The sequence below is a fragment of the Harpegnathos saltator genome, unplaced genomic scaffold (assembly GCF_003227715.2).
Source record: "Harpegnathos saltator strain DR-91 unplaced genomic scaffold, Hsal_v8.6 scaffold384, whole genome shotgun sequence".
Taxonomy (NCBI): Eukaryota; Metazoa; Arthropoda; class Insecta; order Hymenoptera; family Formicidae; genus Harpegnathos; species Harpegnathos saltator.
In genome coordinates, this window is record NW_020230188.1 from 706,950 (window position 1) to 732,500 (window position 25,551).

The following is a 25,551-nucleotide window of genomic DNA, read 5'->3' on the forward strand; positions in this document are numbered from 1 at the left end:
CCCGCGAGACCCCGTCTCGCGCACGCGTTTAGCGCTCCGATCGAAATACTTTCCGAGCGATTTTGTGACACGCATCGCGATGCATTGATTACACGTGGAGATTGTGCGATAATTACTGAACGCTCCCAGAAAGGGAAATCACGCACATTTTGACCCCTTGTCCCTTAGGAAAAATCACTTTAAATGTTTAAATCAACTTAAAAATGACTTATAGTTAACTCTCAGTGATTTATAGTCAACTGCAAGTGACTTTAAGTTAATTCGAACATTTTAAAGTAATGTTTTCCTTAAGGGATATCGTGTGTGAGACACGTGATTGCTCGCATTGGAAACATGAGTTAGGCTCGTGACACGTATATCGTATATCGTATATCGGACCAAATATAAGAAACACGAGTAAGATCGTCATCGTTTGTTTTGCGGGCCAGACATAGGAGTCACAGGAGGGAGGAGACAAGTAAGACTCGCGGTTCAATTTTTACGTGTTCTCGTCAATGTTCTGCGTCTGCGATTTGCCTTCTGTGACTTGCGATTTATGTAGACCGGGCATTGCAGATGTGTGCAACTTTATCACCGACTTTGGTGGCACGTGCTGTTGCGTGACTTAAATCACAGCGCGAGGGCTTAATACCGATTATATTATTAATTTGTTACACAACGAGGAGAACGACGGCGAAGTGAGCCAGTAATGTTTACATTAAAAACATGTTTTATTTGACAACCGCTACTTCTCAACATAAGCTATAGCATCGCGAATAGATCGCGACGCCGTTAAGTATCTATTTGCGTTGCATACATTCTGTAAGTACACGTTCATCTCGATAATTACTTTTAACAATACGCATCTCGCGTATCTTACTGTAACATTTCCAAGAGTACTCGGGATATAGATTACATTGTTAAATACAATATGTAATACGCTTTTCCCTCTCCCTCAGCAGCCACCGATTCCTTCGCATCGTCATGTCACCTCTGATCCGATAATTCAATAATTTCTATTTCTAGCAGAATAATCCTCGAGACGAAGCGGTAGCGGAGACGACCGCGACCAGTCAATTGCTGCTATCGCCGCTATCTTGTTGCTCGAATGAACGCGAATAAAACTCAGGGCTCAGGACGCAGCGAAGGGCAAGGACATGGATGCATAAACAAAGTTAAAAATGCCCGATGAGTAACGGCCTGAGCAGAAAAAGAGAAAGAAGGGGAGAAAAGTTGATGTCAATATTGCTCTGATTGAATAAATAATGTGGGAGGTGAGAACGAGGGACACGCGCGAGTTTGTTTAAGTATTGTTCGAAGACCGCAGTGAGAAGAAAAGACGTGCAAACTCTCTCCCTCTCCTTCCGCTCTAGCTTCACATGTGACAACGTCTACATGAAGATTGATACATCTATGTATATTATTGAGACACAATTCGCGCCGCGCTCCATCCGAAAGATTCTCTCTCTCTCTCTCTCTCTCTCTCTCTCTCTCTCTCTCTCACGGCGGAGAGCTCGTGTAAAAATGTGCCGTTGTTCTCGTCTGCAATTGTAAGATCCATTCCGGACGATCCGTAATTCACGGCAGAATCGAGTGAACATCCGAAGAGATTTTCTGTATTGCACAGCGCCTGGCGTATCACGTGAGGGGCAGGGAGAGGGGGGGGGAGGGGGGAGGGGAAAATGTCCTCGTGTCGCGAATTATGGATCGTACGGAAGTACGAGTGCTTAAGAGATAAATAACAATAATACTTTCTCTCGAGCGTATATCGCTTTTGATAAATACCAACGAGGGCCCCGAGGAGAAGGAGAACGAGGACGAAGGAGGATCGTGGCTTGAGTCAGTGGTTAAAAAATAAGCCGAACGGCTGACCGGCTGCGAAATTGATTAATGTCTAATTTACGAAACATTAACTCCTTCCAAGCGTGGAAGGACACGTGAGAGCGACACGTGAGAGCTACTTTCTACCGGTAAATCTTTAATTTAGTCCTACGGTTCGGCTTATTCTTGTTATCTTACATCATTTATATAACGCGAAATGTGGTTGGGAAAGTTTTGTTTTTCATCACCGAAAAGTGACGAGTGTTACCGCTATCGTTAGTCCAGAATTGTCTCGCACTCTGTGAAATGAAATAACGACGAAAGCTGCCGTTTTCCCGTTTTCGCGTTGCTCGAAATGTAATTGCGTTAACGTTCCCGCTGTTAATAAAAAAGAAAGAAACACATACACACACACGCACACACGCACACAATATTTTCCTCGTTACTCGACGAAGGTAATTTGTTAAACGATAACAAGTGTAACGCGCGTTACTTCCCAATCCTGACTTGAATGAATGGTCGAAATTAGCCGACCACCGACCAGACGGACAGGCTAAATGCATCGACTCGAATGCATCGTCCGATCGACGACGCGGTACGATCAGTTGGCTCTTTACAACGATAAAACTAAAACGTCGATCGAACGAAATACATCGTGAACCTGGATATCACAAATAGGGGGGGGATGATCGAGATTACAACGTCTGGGTGTCCGCGAGTAATCAAGTCGGAATTTACCAGCGAGTTTCTTGCGAAATCTTTATTAATCGTCACTCCGACGTTCCGCAGTCGCGACGGTCCGAACGGTTGAACGCGAGAGATTCCAAATAATCTCTCTAATAATACTCCGAATTCATCGGCGTTCTTCGTGCAAGGCCGTTCAGCTACCGTTCGAGCGGTCCTTCGAATATCTCAATCCTCAGGACGGCAGAATGTCTAATTCGAGCACGCTGTGAGTATTGCCGGGCGACACTTGATCGTCGCTTTTGTGCACCAGAACATCCTTAAAGTCCCTCTGAAGTTTCTGCGGCTGGAGAGTCGCGTTCGGGTTCCGCGGTAGCGTGGCGATGGGATTGGTGTTGTGTTGGTTCATGTAGGGCTTCTCGTAACGATTGATGCCATTCTCCGATTCCGAATTGTGCCATCGCTTCGACGACGCGGGCTCCTCGTTCGACTGCTTCGGCTGCACGGACGAGTCCGTGTCCTCGAAGCACGGCACCGTCTGCATCGATACCGTGTTGCGGCAGTGGTCAAAGAGGGATCTGGGATTCAGGGTGACCTCGCGGGCGGAGCCAAAGTGCTTGAAGCCGGCGCAAACGGGCGAGCTGTTCATGAAACTGGTGTCGGCGGGGTGGCACGGCTCGGCGATCCTCTTCTCGATCTTGATCTCGGTGACGTTCTGGCGGATCGGCACGTTGGGTGCGATCTCCGGTAGTGGCTCCTGCGAGATCGGCGGCCACTTGAGGTCGTTCGCCATGTCGCGATCGATCGCCAGAAATTTTCGCCGGGACTTGTCCACGTCGTGCCAACGGTAGCGCAGCTTGCCGAAGACGAGGTACTCGATGAAGAAGCGCTCGACCAACAGCGCGATCATAAAGTTCACCATACCGTAGCCGACCATGAAGAAGCGGAAGACCAGATCTCTGGGCGTTACGAGCTCGAACCATTTGGCCAGCCAGTCGAAGGGACACACCGCGAGATAGACAGAGAAGAGACTGAGGCACACGAAGGAGGTGAGCAGACCGTAGTTGGTGAAGAGCGACTTCCTGTAGGGCGGTCCTTTCGAGAACACCACAGCCAAGATGATGTACTGCATGGAGCTGACGATGAAGATCGTGTAATTCTCCAGGCAGCCTACGTCGTCCTTATCCTCCAACGCGGTAGCGTTGAACGGGACGAACCACGGCATCTGCTGCAGATGCCAGAAGCTCATGTACTGGAAGATAGCGACTATGACGATTTGCGTGACCAAGCTGACTATCGGCGACGTGCTGACGAGGCTGTTGAGCGGCGGTGTCTTCACCAGCGGTCCCTCGTAAGCCTCGGTCCGGCCGAAGAAGAAGGCGAATATAGAGATGATGAAGAGATCGATGTACAAGAATTGCACGTCCGTCAAATTGGAGTCGATGCTGTAGAGGTTCATCACCGAGATGAACTGCGTGAGCGAGTAACCGGCCATGTACTTGAAGATGCCGAAAGACGTGACTAGCGCGGCCCGACCTTGACGTATTACCGTCAACACGCAGGAGATGTTGGTCTCGCGACTGGTGAAGGGTGACGCGACGGAAGATTCCGTATCCGACAAGGAGATCCCGGTGTGTGCCGCCTTCAACGCACCGCAATCGTTGGCACCGTCTCCCACCATGGCTGCCGAGCAAGCGTGTCTCTCGTTAGATCTCTCGTTAGATCTCGTCGTAGAATTTCAAAGATCGTCTCGTCTCTCTTCTTCCTCGTTCTTTAAGCGAGACATTTAAGAGATTTCGCACTTACCGACGTAATATCCCAACGCCTGCAGCTCCTGAACCAACTGCTGCTTCTGGTCAGGTGACATTCTCGCGAAAATCGCGCCGCGGGTGACTAACTTGGCTATCAGTTCCGGATAGTGCTGCTTCACTGTTGCCCACGTCTTCCCCGTCAGCGCAAACACGTACTTGTTCTTGGAATATTGTACGCTGTGACGTGGAAAAATGGTGGAAAAATTTATCGATAATTTATTTATATATATATATATATATATATATATATATATTTGGGCCTCAATGCGATTGAAGTGAAGATAAATGTCACGACACATTCGCAGAAGAGCAGAGCAGAACACTTACTCGTTCGAGAGGTAGTCGATGTCGTTCTCCAGCTTGGTGTTGGCGAAAGAGCCGCTTTCGACGGTTTCCAAACTGACCACGCTGTTGAGATCGGTCATTTCGCTGAGGTCGGGCTGGCCGTTCGGCGAGGTAGGCGACGGCTGGCTGTCGCTTTTCGTAAAGTAAATCTGCGGCTTCAGCTGATTGTATTGGTTCGTCGAGACCACGACCACCGGTGTGCCCGGCTTCACGATATTGCAGTCCCTAGCTACTGAGAGGGCGGTCAGCATATTGTCGCCCGTCACCATTACCGTCTTGATACAAGCAGCATTCAACGCTCCGATTACCGGCGAGGTTTCGGCCTTCAGTCGGTTCTCCATCACTACAAATCCCAGGAAGGTTAAGTCGATCTCGGCAGCCTCGCGATTTATGCGTTGCACCTTGGCGTATGGAAGACGATTCAAGGATTTATGCGCGAGAGCGATCACTCGGTAACCCTCGGACGTGTACTCTTGTAGAACTGCCGCGAAATCTGGAGGAACTGCGAGAAAAGAAGAAGAAGAAGAAGAAGAGGGTGTATGTTATTCGTACCGATGGAAAAAAAAACTCCTCAGATCCTAAATCTCGCGTCGCGAGATCGTGGATTTCGAGGACTTACCGGACTCTGCTTTGGAAAGGCTGAGGATCATTTCCGGGCTGCCCTTGCAGTAGAGGTCGTAGTGATTCGCCCCCAATGTCCTGGTGATCACGCTCATTCTCTGGAGGGTCGACGTGAAGGGAAACTGCCGCACAATGCCCACCTCCAATCCTTGCTCGCCCAGCTCCGTGGCGGAACCGACGAAAGCAGCGTCGAGGTTGTTCAGGGATATACCGTCGACCACGTCGGAAGACATGGAGTTTTGTCGACTGAGCGTCTCGCATAAATCGTTGGGCAGTTTCTTCAGCAACTTGGAATCCTTCGCCGGTCTGACGATAGTTGGAAAAAGCATCGAAAACTTGGACGTGTCGGATACATCGGGTTCTTCCAGCGTCCAGCCAGTCGATTCGAACATCTTCAGATCAAGAGGATCCCCCGCCAGTTGGTTATCGATTATAGTAATTCCATGGCACGTAACCATCCCGATGAGAGCCTCCGATAGCGGCAAGCTAGCGATATCTTTCACCGGCAACTGGAATTTCCTGTCCGAAACCGTCACCACACCCCACATATCCAGACCGTCCTCGGTGAGCGTTCCAGTCTTATCGAAGCAAATGCAATCGATGGAGCCCGACACGTTGATGGTCCTGGGACTCGTGCAGTATATCTTCTTCTTTTCTAATCTACGTTGCGCCACGAGACGTCCGACGGTCATTGCAGCCGGCAATGCAGGGGGCACCACGATGGTGATAAGATCCAACGCTTCCAAAGCGATATGGCTAGACGGTATGTGTCTCATCACTTTGGTCACGATGGTGCAAATGACACCTATGCCAGCTATGCATCCCAACATCATGACAAACTTGTAGGAATCCCGCTCAAACTTGAAATCGACTGGTGGGGGATACATGATGGATCTCACCAGGCCGCCTTTGCTGGTGTTGAAGCCGGTTCTGATAACCAACGCCAACACCTGAAATTGTTGCGAGCAAACGACGGTCACGGGTCAAAAGAGAGAGACGCCGGAGTTCATGATAAAGGACGTTCAAGGACGTTGGAGTCTCAAAGTCTTAACTTTAAGATGGACCTTAAGACGATCTTACCTTCTCGCTCCCGTAATATCTCGTTTGAATGACTCTAGTGCCGCAGAAAAGTGTGTGTCTGGCATGTTCTTTGGCATTGTATATTATATCGTTGGAGGAAGGAACTGGCGTCTTCGTGATGGGCACTGACTCGCCCGTCAACATGGACTCGTTGATGATGCAGTTGCCGGTCAGCAACACAGCGTCGCACGGCATTAGGCACCCATGAGATGGGATGACCAGGACGTCACCGGGCACCAGACGTTCCGCAGGCACCGTCTCGGTCTGACCGGTCACTCGATCCCTCATAACCGTGGCGACGTCGGACGAGTATACCGTCGATCGCAAATTTTGCTGATTCTGCGAAGACGATCGTGGGTACGTGGGTACGTGGGTAAATACGTGGGGAAAGGGAAACGAGCGAGAGAAGTGAAGAGAGATTGACGAGGTGACTCACGCGTCGCGTCTGGAAGACTGCCATTATGACGCCGGCGCTCGACATTATGAGGATGACTACAGCATAGTAGTAATAATCGTCCGCGATCCACAGACAGAAGCTGAACAATTGGAAGACATAGAACGGATTAAGCACTTCGAGACAGAGCAGCGTGCATATGCTCTTCACGGGAATCACGATCTCGTTGTTGCCGTAAACGCTGCGCCTGCCGATGTGAGTCGCTCGATTAGTTCGTACTAGCACTTGTCGACTTGCGCGTATAATCGTTAGGCGTGTCTCGTGACGCCTAACGCGCGCACAGTCAAGAGGCCCGTTAAGGGGCAGAGGTGACGCGAACCAGCCTCGACTACGTCTCACCTCATGTACTGTTCCTGGGAACTGAGACCTTGCATCTGATGTAACGACGACGTCAGAACGTCGACATCGAGGCCGCGCAGCTTCAGGAATTCCGATCTCTCCGGGTCCCAGACGTAGGTGAGCTTCTTGCAGTTGAAAACGATAATGGATGGCACCTCTGAAAAGAAGAGTAAAGACTTTTTCTCATTAATTTCTCACTCGTTCCGAAATCCTACGAGATCCTGAGAGATGACGACAACGAGAGAAGAATGGCTTTCACCAGTGATGAGCGCTCAATTATTACGTTTAAATTGACCCCCGAAAAGATGCACAGACAACATCGGACCCTCTCCGTCATCCTCCTTCACCGCGATCGAATTCTCCACCCATGGCTCATGGTCGATTAGAGATTCTCCGTCGAATGGTTTGTTGCTGCAACGTGAAACGATCATGAGTATCACGACTTCGTCAACGGTCGGGTCCGCACACCACCGCACACGGAGGAAGAAAACTACTGACACAACTTCCCGAGCGGTTAAGACCTTGAGTTTCTTCACGTAGTAACTCGTGTGTTTCCCTTGGAACCTCTCGATCAGCAGGACCGTTTCCGCTTCCTCCAGCGAGCACTTGGAATGCATGGCAAGAAGCATGAAATGCGGCACCCAGTGGAAGACCAGCCTGAGGAAACCTCCGGTGATGGTGATGAGGAACCAGGTAATGATGACGCGCGCGCGATTTCTCTTGTAACTGCGACACAACGTGGCGGAAATTAGACGAACTCATCCGTGGCCAACGGATGTGGCTCACCTGTGATTACGCGACTGAGCGAATGAGCGAACGACTTACCCATAAATCTCCATTTGATCTTCCTCACCAGGATTGATGTAGTCCACGCCATTCTTCAAGCACGGCAGGAGGCCGTTGGCCTTGTTGCCTGAAACGAAATTAACGTTACAGCAAGCCGCCCGATTCGTCATTCGGCCCACGATCGTCGCACGAACGTTCCTTCGCCAATCGCGGGATGATTCGTCCGACTCGAGCGCCTTTCTCCGCGAGCATCGCGTCAACAGATTCTGTTGGGAAACGTGTTTGCACATATACATGTGAGACACACCGAGCATCATCGCGATCACGAGCACGTGACCCCCGTGCTATGTGGAATGTACTATCTTGATTAGATCTCGCATTAAATCTCTCATACGATGGAGAGAGAGAGAGAGAGGGAGGGAGAGAGGGACGGAGGGAGAGACCGAATATTGCGTAGTCTTTGTCGACGATAAACACGATAAGGCTGTGAGATGCGAGAGCGAGAATGTACGTCTATTTGATGAGGTAGGCAGTATCAACAGTTGCGACGAGCGGTGAGCCGGTGTGAACCGGCGGAAGCACGTGCCGGGCCACCTTGCAACTTACCCTCGAGCAGTTCTGTCTTTTGCTCGCGCTGATGTTCGTTCACGGCAGCTGCGTTGCGGCTACCGAAGACGCTGTAAGCGTTTCTGGCGAAGCTCAGGTTCAGTTTGTTCGGCGTGGGCTGCATACTCGCGAATACCGGGGAATACTCGCGAGACAGGGAACAACCGAGACACGTGGGAAGGCAAAGAGCGAACTGAAGAAGAGAACTCACGTACGAGGGAGAGAGAGAGAGAGAGAGAGAGAGAGAGAGAGAGAGAGAGAGAGAGAGAGAGAAAGAGACAGACAGACAGACAGACAGACAGACAGATAGACAGACAGACAGACAGACAAACAGACAGACAGACGGACAGACAGACAGACAGAGAGAGAGACAGAGAGAGAGAGAGAGAGAGAGAGAGAGAGAGAGAGAGAGAGAGAGAGAGAGAGAGAGAGAGTGAGAGAGAGAGAGAGTGAGAGAGAGAGAGAGAGAGAGAGCGGAAGAGCGGTCACTAGTGCTAACGTTTCTGTCTTCTACCTGGCGTCCCACCTTTTTCTTACTATCTCTTTCTTCCTTATCGTCCCTTGTAAGAGAGGGTATTTGCAAGGGATTTCATTAAAACAATGGACTCCCGTTCGACTTGTCTCGCCGCGCGCTACCTGCTTTCGTCACTACATATTACTAGCACTAGCCTTAATGACTATGAATTATTGTCCGCGTGGCCGTCCCTCGAGGCCGCTTGATCGATTGGTCGACACGCGACGGAGTCGCGATAACGAATCACCGTGACTAAGAGTTCAGCCGGGCCGTGGATGCGAAGGCGACGGAGAAGAAGAAGCGGCAGAAGAACTAGATGAAGAAGTTGACCAAGTACTAGTAGAATAGTAGCAGTGGTAGAGGAAGAAGAAGAAGAAGAAGAAGAAGAAGAAGAAGAAGAAGAAGAAGAAGAAGAAGAAGGAGGAGAAGAAGAAGAAGAAGGAGGAGGAGAAGAAGAAGAAGAAGAGGGTGCCGAAGACGGTCGGTGAGCTGCGAGGTACTAGATGCGGTGCCGTTTGAACGGTCGCGTTCTTCGGGACGATAACCCCGTCTGCTACCGACACCGATTGCCCGCCATTTCGGGGTCTCTCTTCAGGGTCCTCGCAGCGGCTCTCGGTGACACGTTCTCTGGCATTTGATCGGCATCGAGCTGGCGCGAGCCTCCTCGGACGTGCGGCGACCACGGCGACGATGACGACGACGACGACGACGACGACGACGACGACGACGACGACGACGACGACGACGACGACGACGACGACGACGATGGCGACGACGTTGTTCTACGTGGGAAGACCGGCTCTTCGAGGCGGCTGTACCACGGTTGACCGCAGTTGACGATCGTCGAGACAGCGGCAGGAGAAGAATGAGGATGCTGACGAGCGAGCGGTAGCTGGTGCTATCGCTTCGGACCTGCCCTCGGCTTCCTGGATTCGTGTCAGTCGCCGGGGTCGGTGAGCTTTCGCCAGCCGATTCGTGGCGTGGTGACCGCTCGTTCACCCTCGCTCATGCCGCGTTTCAGGCACACCAGGCCCGAAGCGCTCCTGCCTGAGCCGCCTCGTAGCGGCCGCGGTAACGCTAGATCGCGCCGGCTCGCCGCTTTTCTCGTCCCACCCTTGGCCCTCGAGGACGACCCGGGGTCTCTGCGACCGCTCGCGGTCGCTGCAGCACCAGCTCCTACCGCCTCTCTTGTGTGCTCGTGCCTCCCTTGTGCTGCTCCTTGGCGCGATCGCAAATACATTACGGGTTATAGGAGTATCCGGGGTTGCCGTCGGGACGTCTCGATCGGCAGAAGGGCTCGGTCTTGCGACAGTTCGGTTCTCACGCGAGCTCCTCGAGCGACAGTGTTCTCCCAGCGGTGAAACAGTCCCTGGTCCCTCTCCTCTCTTTCTCCCACTCTCTCGAGCTCTCTTCGTGAAGAAACGGGCAATTCCTGACACGCAACCGCGTGTTTGTTCGACTCGCTCTCAAGAGCGGCCGAGTCGTCGTGCTTCTGCCACGATCGAACCGATCGATACAGTCCCGCGTACGAAGGAGAGGTTGCGCGATGTTACGGGAGATAATGCGCGTTACGAGAATCCGCGAGTCACCGATCTATATATAAATCGGCGATTACGTCAACGTGGCGACGGGAACACTGCGGCCCTCGGGAATTCGCGAAATTTGCACGTCAAACAAACAAAGAGGTGGAGAGACAGACAGAGAGAGAGAGAGAGAGAGAGAGAGGGGGGAGAGAGGGAGAGAGAGGGGAGAGAGAGAGAGAGAGAGAGAGAGAGAGAGAGAGAGAAAAAGAATTTCTCTGTGCACGGTACGCCGGTACACGGATTTTTCACACTTGTGCAAACTCGATTGTCCTCGCGGATCACGGCCGACGACGACGACGACGACGACGACGACGACGACGACGACGACGACGACGACGACGACGACGACGACGACGACGACGGCGACGGCGACCTTCTTTCTCTCGCACAACGCGATTTTTTCAGATGATCCGCTTAAACGCTTCACCCTCTTCGGGGCTTCTAAGTACAGAGAACACGGTGCGATAGTTTGTGTCTAGCATCTTGCTCATAGTGCCGGTACACGTTGCCGGTGCGGTTGAACGGTGCTCCCCGGTCCCAATCACCACCCGCAAATCAGGAAACCGAAAATAAAAAATAACCCTCCTGCGGGAAGTCACTTTGCGCGCGGCTGTTTCCTCGGCGCGGCGCTCATCCGTGGTGTTGCCACAGGCCGGACAGGCCGGGCTGATGCGTCTCTCTCGCGGTGGCGCGAGAGGAACGTACAACGTCCCGTGATCGAGAATTCGAGCTGTCCGTCGGCGGGTAGCGTCGATATCCGTGGAAATTCGTGGCAACGTGCTCGCGTTAAAATGGCGGCGCGAAGCCGTCGTTTCGGAATACACGGCTCCGAAATTGCTGATTCCCGGCTGCCGGGCTGGCGCAGCAGCAACGATCCCCAAAGCTGACGTGTCGCTGACGAGCGGACGTGCGCGACTGACACCCGTCCAGGGAGGAGAGCCTCGCGCTGGAACACTCGCGAGAACACAGCTGTGAGAGAGAACAACCGCGACGAACAGCGGCAATTCACTTGCTCCGGATTGCGAAAGGCCTCTGAACGTGAGCGAATCGAAGGAACAGTTTGGCACAGAGACCGACCGGAGAAGACTTGCGCCCTGAGCCGCGGCAAACCCAGTTCCAGGGACGTGACTACATCGGGTACTATCTCGCGGAGGGCCAGCGCAGCAGTTCGCAGACACACTTCGCGACAGCTTCGGTTGACCGGCCGGACGCTAACTCCGTGCGAACTCTGTTCATTTCACGCGTGCCGAGAAATACGCAGTCGTTATTTACGGGACTACGGCAGATAAGTTTTATCTGGCTCTTTCGCGATTGTTCCGCTTAAACTAACAGCGCGCATCGATTGGAAAAATTTGAAATCATCCGGCCCGTTCCATAGTCCCATTCATTACGGATGTCCGTATCGCTCGTTGCGTAACATGAATTTCCCGTTCGACGTTCACACACCGCCGGCGGTCATCGTCCGACAAATATTGTCCGTCATGTCGCTGCCCGCGCAACCGATTCAAAGTGCATGATTCATTTTTAGGCAGGATGCATCGCCTGTGCCGCCCAGGATGCATTCCTGATGTTTCAACGCATCACCGTCGTCAAGATACGTCTATTGCGACTAGAGCCGTGCGTCTGTCTTATCTTTTATGGTCATCGCTTAACGTTGCGTATGGATGTAAGACTAAGTGATGTCAGCTTAAGATGTATCTTCTTCCATACCTGAGATAGTTTCAAGTGGTAAGAGAGAGAGAGAGAGAGAGATAGAGAGAGGAGAGACATTCAGTGAGATAAGACGACATTCTCGAAATGAGAGCAATAAAGACAAGATAATAAAACGAGAGGCGATAAAAGAAAAAAGAAGAACGGCAGGACCAGTCCGAGAGTGAGTTTTCAATTTAAAGCGGATTACAACGAACGGATCCTAATTATTCGGAGCGTAAACTCCGTTCTCTGCGAGACAGGCGATTCTGAAAGTTGTGCGAAATGCGCCTTTCGCGTTTCGCTCTTGACGACGTAGCTTCTCTCCTTTTGCATAGCCGTACCTGAACGTTCCCCCTACCACCGGTTAGTTCAACTTGTGACGATGACGAGCAACGTCGTCGTCAACGACGTCGACCATGACTCATTTTTTTAGTGAACGATTAGAGAGCGAACGCGACTAGGGTTTCCTCGTTGTAACTCCTCTATTTATGGATCCAGCTCTCCAATGGCCGTTCTCTCGCTTGCCATAATTTGGCGACCGGCTCACACCATAGATATACGCGCTCTTGCGTACAATCGTATATACTAGCCTCATGCTCCCCGATCATGTTGTCTTTGTTGATCCGACCTCGTCTCTCTTCTTCAACTCCATTTCCCCTCCCGCCTGTCTTCACTGAACCCTCCTGTTCCCTCGCGCCTCAGGAGATCCCCTCCGTTTGGAATATCGAACGACGAGTCCCTTGCGGCTTATACTTCATTCTGGCTAACTCGACCGCCATTATCCCGGCAACACGTGCCCAGACGTGGCTCGAGTATTTGAAAAGCAGTTTCATTTGTCGGCGTCGGCCGAGCAGCACGTGTCTATAAACGTTTCGGAGTAACTCCGACTGGCAATTGCTCGGCGTCGCGCGAAACGTCGTCGAGAGTTCGTCATTAGAAATTTTCCTCCGGATTTCGGGGAATCTCTTTGAACATTTTCCCTCTTGAGATTCTCCTTTTCCGAAATATTCATCTCCGACGGTTAAAATGTCGTTCAATTTTTACTCTCGCCATTTGAGAGAGTATTTTAGCGTCGCAAGTTTTTTCCCTTTTTTTTCAGGCGGTTCTAACGAGTAGTGCTTATTGTTTACAGGCAAATAGTTCCTAAATTAGACAGATAAGATAGAGAGAACGAATGCTTACGAACACGAACGAACGCTTACGAAGCTCGTAAAAATTCCCGGTGCACGTGTGTGTATGTATGTAACGAGTGTATGCAAGTCGTGCAAAGTCGGGTGCGATAAAATCATCGCGGAGTATTTCACCGCTTATCTAGCCGCCGCATCGCTCTTGTTTGCTGCAGCTCTTTCGCCATAATTGCAATTGGCGGCGTTCGAAATCGTTTTTCACCTCGGCAAATTCGCAATTAATTGACGTTTGGTTAAGCAGATCAGATATAATAATTTATATCGCTGTGTGAAATAATTTATATCAGTGATTTTTATCGGAGCATTCCCGGACTCGTTGAAAAACAAGTCGCAGGCGAGGAGCTGATTTCGAAAAAGAAAAAGCTCCTCAGAACAGATAAATTCTTGGACAAAGATAATGACTCACGCGTCACGTTAATAGAAATGTGGAACACATCGTGGAAAGATCGTCCGTGACGAAATGTCAAGCGGCGCGAAGTCGTAACCATAATTGAGCGACGTTTCTTTTGTCTAAGCGCTCGATTTGAAAAGGCGAGATAGAGGTCGAGGACAATATCGCTCGTTGAATTCGTCGCACAACTCGACGATTCGATGGAATCCTCGGTACGCGAGCGATGCTCGATATACTTTCTCAGACCTATGGATGTAACATACGAATATTTACCATTGCCATGGCAACATTGAGCACTCGATCGAGAGGAATATCCCTCGGTGATTTCGCGTGCTGGACATTCACAACAGTCACGCGAGGCGCGCGATCTCCCGATCGGTGGTGCGTACCAGTTATAATATATAAATCAGCGAGAAATTTTTCCATTTGCTTGTCACAACTCTTGTCTCCCTTGTCTTGCTACACAGCACGATCAAATCAGGAATGTCAAATCACCGCTTGCGCAATGAGAGAAAATATGTGCGCGATGATTGATGTGCGCGCTGCCCACAGGTTTTGAACGGGATAATTGCACTTTACTCAAACATCCGTTCGTCAAAAGGAGTTGGCGAAACAAAGTGTTTGTATAGTCTCTCTCTCTCTCTCTCTCATAAATTAATCATGTCCCGCACAAAAAATAGCGTTATGCAAATGACACTTTGCTGGCCGTCGTATTATATATACTGCGACGTTCAAGTATAACGTGTGACACCGTGTACGATTTGAGTTGTCACTTTGCAAAGAATCATTTGTTATTATTGTTACTTTTTATTACTTTATTTATTACTGTCTTTATTATTATACTAGCTGAACCCCCTCTTCTTCTTTACGAATTTATTACTTCAATAATTTAGCGCGGATCAGTCGTGCGAAGCACGACAAACTGTGGAGCGACCATGTTGGATGTGCTGCTGTTGTTGTAAGTTCCAGTTGCAACAATAGCAGCACGTTGTTTAGTTGTTCGTAGCAAAATATTTTCTTAGTTTACCCTCGATACGTCCGTCAGTCACGAACTAGTCAGCGCGAACTCGTTACTGTGCTTCGTACTTTATACGATATTTAATAACAGTTCGAGTCACGATTGTCATGCGTGATACACAACATGATGTCACGACACGGTGCAAAATTGCGCCTTTTGAATATGCACACAATTTCTGATTCCAGACCGTCTCTTTTCCTAAACAACAACCCGCTTTGTTTCTTCTTCAAATATCATAATATCGAGAGTGACGTAAAGTCCACCGAAACATTCTTTCGGCGTAATAAAAAAGTTACGCACGATATGGTGATTTGCGTCAGTGACAGTGCTCGGAGGTTCTCTCCGCGGAATTTTACGCGGAATTTCCAAATCTAACGAAATATGTCTGTTCCAAAAGAACGAGGAAACAGTAGGACGGTATTGCTCTAGAACGTAACAATTGCGTGATATTCGCGCGTAGAAAGAGTCTCAGAATTTCAGGAAGGCGCCCGAAACGAAATCGCAGCAAGAACGGAGACGGATCGGTGATCGGTGCGTAACGTTCGCGAGATACGCGTAGCGCGAGAAGCGAACGTTACGAGAACCAATCTTCGGTCTCGCAAATCATGTTTCAATTTTACGCTTGAGTAAACGATCGAAAGTCTTACCATTACACCAGCCGTTCGCTCTGTCCATCTTGTTCCCACCGAGCGCGAGTACCACCGGCGATTTCTCCCGTTGATCTGTCGTGTCTTATCCTGAGACGAGTGTGGACAGTCTCCTCAGAAATAGTCGAAGACCAGGGATTTCCCGGGCATTGCGGTGGGACCGAGTGACAGGATCCGTTCACCGTCGCGCACACATTGTCGTGACCGATTCCGGTCCGCAACGTGTCCACCTGGTCGCGGTCCCGCGATTACGCGATCGGCAAAGCACCGAAGACGGTGCTACGCGACGACGCGCACCGGACGACACTGAGCGCACGTACTAGAGCTCGTACACGACGTCAATGACTTGCTGGTATTGGTGAACGCAATGCACAGCTACTATTGGCCGAAAGTCTTTCTCTTATCGGCAAGGCGTTCGACCGCGATCGGACCGTGACGATCTGAGAAATCGCGTCGATTCTCAGGCAGACTCGCGCGCGAACCAGAGTCACCGCCGAAATCACTCGCGACGCAGAGCGGATTTAAAATGTCACACACACACACACACACACACACACACACGTCTCCGCGATTACATATGTGCGAAGTGAATCCGATTCGTCGAAACGGGGGAATTTAAAGACCACTTGGTCTGGAGACTGTCTTTAAGATCGAGACTTCGCTTTTTCAGCTGATATTGTAAAATGCTGGATTATCATGCATGTCACAGTATCTCCGTCTATGCGATAAGCATTGTAATTCAAATGGCATTGATAATTCAAATAATTAAGATAGCTGGGTTTGTGGATGAAATCTTGTCATTATCGTCACGCATTATCCACCGCGGTGTTTCGGTTCTGACTCGTAAACTTACTGATTTCAAGCTGAAGGTGTTGAAGTTCATATTGGTTGATTAAATAACTGTTAGATTAGACAGTCGATTATTGTGAGGAATAATTATTGCAAGTGAGAAGGTTCGGTTCAATTTATAAGTCAAGTTTGACTTTATGTCATTCGATGAAAAATTCCACATTAAGCGACACTGTTGTCGTCCTTACCTATTATAATTCAACGCTTTAATCACGCACTTTTCGTCGTAGAAAGTAACCAGTTTGTGTTTTCCAAAAGAAAGAAAAGAATTTGATGGAATTTTGGAACAGAGTCAAGTTGTTCGTTCAGCTAATGCTAATCTTTTAATATAAATTAAATATAAAGGCAAATGATGATGAAGACAAATGATAGGAAAATACTCAGGAAGCGAGAATGTATGTCCGTTATTAAAAGGGAGAAATCTTCGAGTCTTCATCGTGCGGCACACAGTATTATTATCGGATGATTGATCGCTGTGAGGTTGATAAAGTAAATGTACATAGGTTGATAAAATAAATGTACATAGCGATGGAAGATAATTTTTGCATCGTGGCAATTATCTGGAGGGATAAACATATCGATGCACGGACCAAATAGTATCATTGATGATATTTATTCTCTAGGAGAATAATACAGGTGTATATTCTGCAGCAGTCGACGAAATGTCGAGAGCGTTACCCATATGTTAAATTTATCGATGGAGATATAAATCTCTCGCTGACGTCACTCGCTGTTCCAAAGTCGAGCGAACGTCCGATTGTTCTCCGGCTATTTAAATAATTAATTAACATAATAACAATTAAATATATATTAGAATTTTCTCGCACTTAATCTCTCCACCCTCTCGAGCACGCTTCTGCTAAGTGTTTCTCTCTCTATCTCTTTCTTTCTCTCGAGTCTTCAATAGCGAGTATAGAATTAATTTGGAAGTGTCCGGTTTGTCCGTTTATTTCGTTCTTCGTGCCGTCTTTTCCTCCGTACGATAAGAATTCCTCGTGATAAGAAATTTTCCCAGAAACAGAAAAAGAAGATACGTATAATATTCCTTTTTCGGAAAATACAATTGTGGTGATTCGTAATAAATAGCTCAACAATTAATATCTCACGATCCAATATTATCGCTACCTCGAATATTACCTTAATTAAGATAATCAGATGATAGACTAGCTATATCGAAACTGCTCGCTTATCAAAGTATCTATATAACGTATACACGCGCGTTCCCCACAAAACCGCGACCATTCGACCAACCGAATTTTGCGAGCATGGCAAACGAAGGCGACATCCAGCCGGTGAGTCCACTCCCCGACTCTGTCTAGAACTCCTTCTTCTTCTCCTTATCCACCAGGATATTGTCGTGATAACTGATCTCCTGGCCAGCAACGGCCGGCTGCAAGTAGTGCGGCTCCACGTCGATCTTCTCCTTCACGTCCGAGTCCAACACCAAGGAGTGATGAGGCCCACGATGAAGGTGCTGCTGCTGCTGCTGTTGATGTTGATGCTGATGCTGATGCTGATGCTGATGCTGGTGCTGGTGCTGATGGTGGTGTTCGTGTCGGCTCTCCTGCTCCTCCTGGCTGTACTTTTTCAGTAGTTCCCTCAGCTTCTCTTGATCGACTTCCTTCTCCTGAGAGAACAGCTCCTTCACGTCGGCCTCGTCGAGTTTCTGCGCGTTAAACTTCTTAAAAAGCTGCAGGAATCGCTCATTAGTCTGCGCTCCGTCTTTGCTTGTGTTGTTCTTCGAAGCGTTCAAATTCGGATCTAACAGTATATCGGGTGTCTCGTGCGCCACGTTCACGTTCTTGTCCAAGTTTTCCTCCGTCAACGATTGTAGCAAGGTATTGTAGTCTGGTTTGATCTTCGAAGTTTCCATGCAGGAGCTGCACGAGCAATTTGTAATAATTTGTACCTTCTTCTGCATGGTCATCGGATTGTTCTGCTCGTCCTTGCAATCTAGCGTAACCTGGAAACAGAAAATATAAGGAAACGATGATATAATACTACATATAAAAAATTGCCGATAAACACACAGCCGACAAACGGTCACCACATTTCCGATAAACAGTGAAGAAACCGAGAATTTCAATATTTCCTCAAATTCCCCAGAAATACGGACATTTATAAATCACGTTACCACTTGCTGTCAGATTCGTAAAATTATTGAAATACACACACACACGCATGATGAAAAATATACGGAATGGACATTATGATTACGTACAGTTGCATGTAATTATGTTTTCAACAGGAAAAAATAAGATTGCAAAATTCAATTTGCTGCAACACAACTCTAGTGCTTAATCCTGTTAAATTTAATAATTGGAAGATAACCAAGAAATGATGATCATGAAATAATGATTGAATATTATTTTCCCGTTATTGCGATATCTCTTGTTACATATGCGGAAGAGGCGAAGATTATCGTGAGGAAAGAAAATATTAATAATCAATAAACATCCGAATTTATATTTTGCTCTTCCCTTGCCGAGGTTAAATAATATTCAGATTACATAATGCGTCGTCGGTTCGGGAAATGATAGGTGCTAAGCAGCTACAATGTTCACGGTTGCTCCGGCTGCCGAATTACCGATCGTAGTTCATTCGACACGCGCAAGTACTCACAGTGTGCCAAACGCTATCCAGAGGCTGACACGAGTCACAGTAAGGTCTTATGAGGTCACCAGGCGCGGAGGGCTCGCTATGAGGCACCATGTAGGAGAAACAGGCGCCGACGCATACGTTGTTGTCCAATTCCTGCGAGGAACATTGGGGCCATGTCACCACTTGCTTTATGGGCGTTGTCTTGCACCAACTGTGCTTATCCGGATACAGCACGATGTTGTGAACCTGCGTATAAAATATATTTTATAAAGACGAATGAGAAGGTATCGCGAACGATATTACAGAAATAACGTACACACAGTCATTTCTTGTTATAGAAGGACCAATTGGAGGAAATAAAGGTTACGGCGAATTATAGGCGAGGTCGCAGAATCATTAGTGGTGAGAAACGAACCTTGTGCTCACGATGGGCGTCAAGCGAAGCAGAATGCATCATTAACAACAACACCGTCGCGAACAGCCGCCACATCGGCCCCATGATCCCTGAAACAATACAAGGAAACAGAGGGTATCCGAATCTTTCCAATTAGATGGACAAGCTTAGGGGAATAATTCAAACGTTTAGGGGATCATACAATTCTCAGAGGAGCGTAGAGAAACAAGAGTAAACTTCACGTGAGATTGTCGACTCTGAAGAGTTATTGCGGTGAGAACAGGGCGAGACGAGGGGACGAGAAAGGCGGAAGGGGAGAGTTGAATGCAAATTTCGAATTCTCTTCTGCGAATCGACTGCCGAGTCGGAGGTAGTGATTACTTTCCCGGGAAGGAACGACAGCCGTGGCACGTTCCTCAAGTTGGACTTTCAGGTTTCACCGGGATTGCATCATAAGCGACACTACGTCATTGCGTCCACCTTCTTTTTAATCTTCGCACTCCGTGTCAATCTCTATGAATACTTGTTGTACGCTCGGTGTTCCCGGACGAAAAACAAACTCTGAGTCGTCGGGATGATCGGATATCGGTTTCTAGAACACGATTTGTCCGTTAGCTTACCATTGTAAGCGGGCGACGGGCACGGACAGTGCTTTCATAAGTTATCTTTACTCCCGAAAAGATGGCAGTTAATTAGATGGTTCGCGTGCGACCTCCAAGTGTCTGTAAAAAGACACGACGAAAGTTATAATATCCTCGTTGGAGTCCGGCGCCAACGGAGGAACGGGTTCTCGTTATTGGTGATGGCGCGACGCGGTTCATTCATAGATCGTTAAGGCCCCTCGATCCCTCGATCTCAATGTGGCATGCTCGAGTTTTAACTTCCCGAGATTTTGAGATAAAGCGACTCTCTCTCTCTCTCTCTCTCTCTCTCTCTCTCTCTCTTCGAGTCCTCTCTCGAAACTCGGCGAATAGGCGGGAATTCGTCGTGGATGTCCCTGCCGTTAATAGCGACAGATTTAAGGTACAGGTCCTGGGAACACGATGCACTCCTTCCGGCGGTGTAAATATTTTCAGAGCCGCGGTAGGGGAGGGGAAGACGCCCGGAGAGATAAAAGATAGAAAAAACGTGCTCTCCATTTAAATACGACAACGTAAATACGATAAGGAATTAGAAATCCGCGATCGAAAAGATTTGCCCGACGTAAGGAGAGAAAGAACGAAGCGAAACATATCGCGCATCTAATTATAATGCAAAATTTTTTTCAGAATAATTCAAATACCAATAGGATTGCGCACAGATTAAAAACGGATTCGATTGTTACGTTCGGTAGTCGTAAAGATTGCATAACGAACGAAGCTAAAAGGAGGAGGCATGGAAATAAAGGTGAATCTCCCAGTGAGATGTTTCCTTTATCATTCGGAGACGTCGATTTTTATGCGCGGCACGAGAAAGAAGTACATGTCCGAGACGTGTTCTCGTTATAAGCGGCTCGACTTATCGTGAGTTAATTCTTCGGCGATCCAACCGCAACGACACCGATACGAATGTCGAGTGTCAGACGGACGCGGCTCCGTTTCGCTCTCGGTTGTTTGAATAAAAACGAAAGAAAGAAAAGAAAAGAGGGAAAAAAGTTCAAACCGATCCTGCGACGTTGCACAGGTACTATCGTGCGTCCGTCGTCCTTCGTGAGTCGTCGTCGAGTATTCACATCCTCGTCGGGACGGGACTCGCGAGCTGAATTCCTGACAACGGCAAGAATCTTGTCCCTCGCCGGACAATTGGTCGCCGGTATTTCCAGAAAGAGGACCGACTTTTCGTCTCACCGGCTGTCTCGTCCACGATGCATTTCGATTCCGATTCACCCGCCGACTCCCTCGGTCGCCTCATTTTCTCCTCGTCTTCCTTTCGCCTTCGTTTCCTCCTGCGCACCGCGGCTTCCACCTTACCCCACCTGTATCCTCCGCGAACGCGTTTGGTTCGGAGGAGAATCTTTTTCTTCGCTCCGTAACGCGCAACCCTTCGTCCTCCTTTATTCTCGCGCAGAATCTCTCCGATCTTCCGTTTTTTATTTCGAGTTCCGAGAAACCACCGGTGCAGGGCTGCGCCGCTTTCGTGAATTTTTGGTGGTACGCAGCTCTCTCTCTCTCTCTCTCTCTCTCTCCGATCGCGACACCGATCGAAAACAATCGGAACGGGAGACGTGCAAAAAAGAAACAGAGAGAAAGTAACGAGCCGCTCTCACGCGCGGCTGATTAGAGGGAGCGAGACACGAGATTGTTATCGGAGTCACGAGATTACTGAACGATCGACGATGTGAAACTTGTCGCGCCACACAGATAAATCCTGTTCTCCGGCCGCGCTCCGGAAACTTGTTTACAGGATGCAACTTGAGGATTCTGGAGGAACGTATCGCGTTTCAAAAATTAGGCCTCTCGAATAATTCTTGTTGAATCATCCTGTATGCTTCGAGGCTGCGGAGGTGTGGGGCAACAAGGTACCAGCCGCCCGTCTCATTTCTACGAGCGGAGATTTGAATGACCGAATAGGACGCGACAGGGACGTACTCGAGCGCGCTCCGACGACCTGGCCGCGTATCCGACTCCACGCGTGTTCGTTATTGCGGGATATTATCGTCTTTCCATGGATATTCTTCAACGTATAATAGCCAGGCGCTCTCACTCTGGAAATAAAGGCGAGCTACCGCGCGAGTGGTTATGCGCGTCGTAAAATCGACATGTGACATGTGAAGCAAAGTTAACTCTATCCAACGTTGTCGGCTGAATCGAGTCCCCTACCCAAAGTGTTTTTAACTCGTTTATATTTGGATTATTTTCATTTGCAATTTTAAACGTGATCGACCAAGATTCGTTCAGCTCGGTCTCTTTGTTTCTATTCCTCCGGCTGAATCCACGTGTGGTTCTTCGCAAACGCATTTTGACCTCACACGATCACGCGTGTGTATGTGTGTATCTATAAGATTACAGCCATCGCATCATTATATTCAATATTATTCAATAACTCAACGAAATCGACGAAACAATCGATGAAATAATCCGCACCTCTTTCTTTCGCAGTCTCTCGAGTCTCGAGTCTCGAGTCGCGATACTTTGCAAGTCGCTTCCTCACGAGCAAGCCTCAACTCACAGACGCATGGAAAGCGTTCATCATTGTTCAAAATTGTTTCGCGGCTACGGCCCTGCGACGGCCGCAGCCAGAAGTCCAAAGCTCTTTGTTGCTGCGCCACCTTCTCTTCTCGCCTCTGGGTCCGTGTCGGTGGCACGGAGGACCTCTGGCCCACCTCCTTCTTCACCTCCACCTCCCTCGGTCCCGTGCCTTCGATTTGCTCGTGTCCTCGAGATACCGAGAGAGAGAGAGAGAGAGAGAGAGAGAGAGAGAGAGAGAGAGAGAGAGAGAGAGGATAGAAGGAGAGCGATACCGGACGACGAGAGAGATGGAGGACAAGGGGGGATCGGGCGAGAGAACGGAGGACGGAGAGAGGGTCCTGCGCCCAGCCGCGAGATTAATTTGATTTTCAAGCAAATTTGACGCGCCCCCGAGCCTAGGCGGTGCCGGCACAAAGAGCGCCGCGCCTGTCCGCCCATGTGTGTGCCCGTCGAAATCCCCGACGGTTTTCCATCGATCCAACGTTTGATCCTCCACGTCTATCCACCACGTCGACAGCATGTCGGCCGACGGGCGCGTCGATGCGCGCGTTCGTTACAATAGCGTACGCGATGCGTATCGCGAGCGTTTTAGCGTTGAGCACTTTCGCTGCGTTAGATGTTAGATTGTAGCAAACTGAAACGTCAAGATGCATAGCATGCGATAGCGGCTATACATATCGATGACATCAGCGGCGAGGAAGTCGCGGCAGCGGCGGTCCCAGCGACAAGTGGTCCTGCTTCAACGAGCGTCAGGATCTTCGCGGATACGTGTCGGCGCTTTCAAGGCGCCGCGACTCTCTCGCAAGGAGGCTCTCTGCGAGTCAAAGTCGACAGTTTCGCACGACGTGTTTGCTCTTCTTTCATTGGCGCGCACGGTGAGACTCACCTTGGCCAATACGCGCGTCTTCCGACGCAATCGCAAGAAACGATCGCGATCAATTGCGCTTTTGCACTCGTGATGCAGCATGCAGAATCACGAGTGTCGCGCGCGCAATCGCTCGTGCGCGAACGCCGTCTGATCGCGTCTGATCGCGCGCGATGAAGCTGTCCACGGGGGAAAAAATATTATCCTTGCCGTCTACGGGGTGCCAGCACCATGCGCGCCAATCATCCCGCGAGCCGCGTATAATACCTCCTGCTCTCGGCGGCCGGCGAGGGTCCGGTCGTCCCGAGGTTCAATCTCCCGAACTTAATGATCCGGTGCGCGACGAGCGCCGGAGATGACGGCGAGTGATATATCCATAATTAGGTGTCTCGGGCTTTAATCTCCCATTGGTTTTAATGAAAATCTCCACCTCCCGTTTTGACATACCCTAATTTCACATTTCGTTGGGACCGGCCGTCCGGCCGCTCCGCGGCCGTTTTTCTCCCTTTTCCCTGCCGCTTCTCCTTTTTTCCTCTTACCCCTTTTTTCTCTCTCCTCGGGATATCGGGGATACCGTGGGCGAACTAATAGATGGCCCCGGAGGTACGGGGCGAGCTTGAAGGATGAAGGAGGAGCGGAGAAATAAAAGAGAGGAGTCGGGACCGCGCGAGGGTGCGGATCGCCGCGCGAGGGGGCCGCGGAGTAGCGAAGGAGGAGAGGCCCGCGTAGGGCCCGCGGGGCACACGAGAAGGAGAACCAGGAACGGGCGGGCGCGAGGGAGAGAAGGACGGCGCCGAAAAAAGGAGTTTGCCAACAGCACCGGGGGATGCCCCGAAAACACGCTGGACGTGTGGCGCCATCTCGGCTCCTTTTTTTTCCCTTTTCTCCCTCTTCTTCGTCGTCGTCCCCTCCTCGTGCCGCGCGCGCGATTTCTCGTGCTTTTGTTTCTTCGCCCATACTAATTCTTCGCGGGCTGCACGGCGTGCCCGGAACGCGTGGGGAACGAACCGTGGGGCCTTGTGAGAAGAGGACGGGGAGGGGGGGGGGGGACGAGCCAGGCGGAAGAGGATTTACACGGAGTTTTGCTCCATTCGCTTCTCGTTAGGTAGCCCGTGTTCGAAACAAGTCGATTTTTTTTATTTCTCTTCGTCTCTCTCTCTCTCTCTCTCTCTCTCTCCCCCCTCCCCCCCTCCCCCTCCCTCCCTCAACAGGCTCTGTATTCCGCACAAAATGTCCTACACAGAGAAGAAGTGGCCGAAAAAGGGCACTCCTCTCGCCCGCGAGAGTCTGTTCTCCTCGGCTCAATTTCCACATTTGGCAGCCAACAGTCACGAGTTCGATCACGAGACACTCGGCGAACGCGGCGATTTTGTTCCGCTTGTCCTTTTTTTTTTTTTTTTCTTTTACTCGGGCTTCTAGTTTCACGTTGAATCTCGTGGAAGGGAGGCACAAGGGAGGTGGAGGTGGTAGACGACGAGGTGGCCGCGTACGCGTAGCACACGCGACTCGTGTGTGCGCGACGCTTTAGGGCCCCCCCCCCCCTCTCGGTGTGGTGGCCCCCGTGAGCGTGGACCACATACCTGCAAACGAACGCTCTTAAAAGAGAGGGCAGAGCCAAAGAACAGGTCGTTAAAATGTAATGACATTGTTGTTTTTAATGCTCGCCTCTTTAAAACGGGCCCTTCCTCGAGCCTGCCCGCTACTTCTGGCGCTTACCGGCCGCCCCTTCAACCCGACCGCCCCCGACGAATCCCCTTTAGCACTACTCCTTTCCTCGCTCACGTGAAAGAGGATGTGCAGACGAAGAAATTGCAAATTATCCGTCCGTTTTCGATCGGCATTGTTGTTCGGGAATGCACCCCACTAGCACACGCTTCACTGATTCTTCTACGAAAGACGATCTGCTTGCCCAGCTCTGGACGCAGGAGAACATCGCGAGAGATGGAACAATTTGCGACGGACGACCTTCGATGAGGCTTCATCTCGGGGGGACAAAAGTCCATATGAAATATTGAAGTGATGTATGTTTAATGTGCGTTATAATTTGTGCTTTCACACGTATACAGTAACATTTGGCTGACACATTTGTAAAACACCGTTTCGAAAAAAGTCACAGG

General features: G+C 49.7%; 2 protein-coding genes across 4 annotated transcripts in view; both read right to left on the reverse strand.

Annotated features, from left to right (window-relative positions):
• Nucleotides 1-691: 691 nt before the first annotated feature.
• On the reverse strand, nucleotides 692-15,854 carry anne (polyamine-transporting ATPase anne boleyn). Of its 3 annotated transcripts, none has more exons than XM_011150307.3 (11): nucleotides 15,559-15,854; nucleotides 7,960-8,047; nucleotides 7,633-7,860; nucleotides 7,418-7,545; nucleotides 7,135-7,291; nucleotides 6,778-6,982; nucleotides 6,342-6,680; nucleotides 5,260-6,211; nucleotides 4,623-5,142; nucleotides 4,291-4,472; nucleotides 692-4,167 (listed from the first exon to the last, which is right to left on the reverse strand). In XM_011150307.3, the coding sequence occupies exons 1-11, from the start codon at nucleotides 15,584-15,586 to the stop codon at nucleotides 2,720-2,722; spliced, it is 4,275 nt and encodes a 1,424-aa protein (XP_011148609.1). In that variant the 5' UTR covers nucleotides 15,587-15,854; the 3' UTR covers nucleotides 692-2,719. The 3 variants fall into 3 exon arrangements, with proteins under 3 accessions (XP_011148609.1, XP_011148608.1, XP_011148607.1); XM_011150306.2 differs by lacking the exon at nucleotides 15,559-15,854 and adding an exon at nucleotides 8,527-8,798; XM_011150305.2 differs by lacking the exon at nucleotides 15,559-15,854 and adding an exon at nucleotides 8,527-8,798 and having other exon boundaries at nucleotides 7,418-7,860.
• Nucleotides 15,855-17,001: 1,147 nt separating this feature from the next.
• LOC105188711 (putative uncharacterized protein DDB_G0271606) overlaps nucleotides 17,002-25,551 on the reverse strand; it is a 10,057-nt gene continuing 1,507 nt past the window's right edge. The window contains exons 2-4 of the mRNA XM_011150308.3: nucleotides 19,424-19,512; nucleotides 19,030-19,254; nucleotides 17,002-18,370 (exon numbers count right to left, since the gene is read on the reverse strand). Of these exons, the coding sequence (XP_011148610.2) occupies nucleotides 17,723-18,370; nucleotides 19,030-19,254; nucleotides 19,424-19,507 (957 nt within the window). The 5' untranslated portion in view covers nucleotides 19,508-19,512 and the 3' untranslated portion in view covers nucleotides 17,002-17,722. The remainder of the gene's footprint in view (nucleotides 18,371-19,029; nucleotides 19,255-19,423; nucleotides 19,513-25,551) is intronic.

Excerpts from the sequence above, each read along its gene's own strand:
- anne (XM_011150305.2), bottom strand. The coding sequence starts at position 8,650 with ATGCAGCCCACGCCGAACAAACTGAACCTGAGCTTCGCCAGAAACGCT. Across the intron at positions 8,048-8,526 it reads AAAGACAGAACTGCTCGAGG|GCAACAAGGCCAACGGCCTC; the intron begins GTAAGTTGCAAG and ends ATTTCGTTTCAG. Across the intron at positions 4,473-4,622 it reads ATCGACTACCTCTCGAACGA|CGTACAATATTCCAAGAACA; the intron begins GTAAGTGTTCTG and ends TCCACGTCACAG.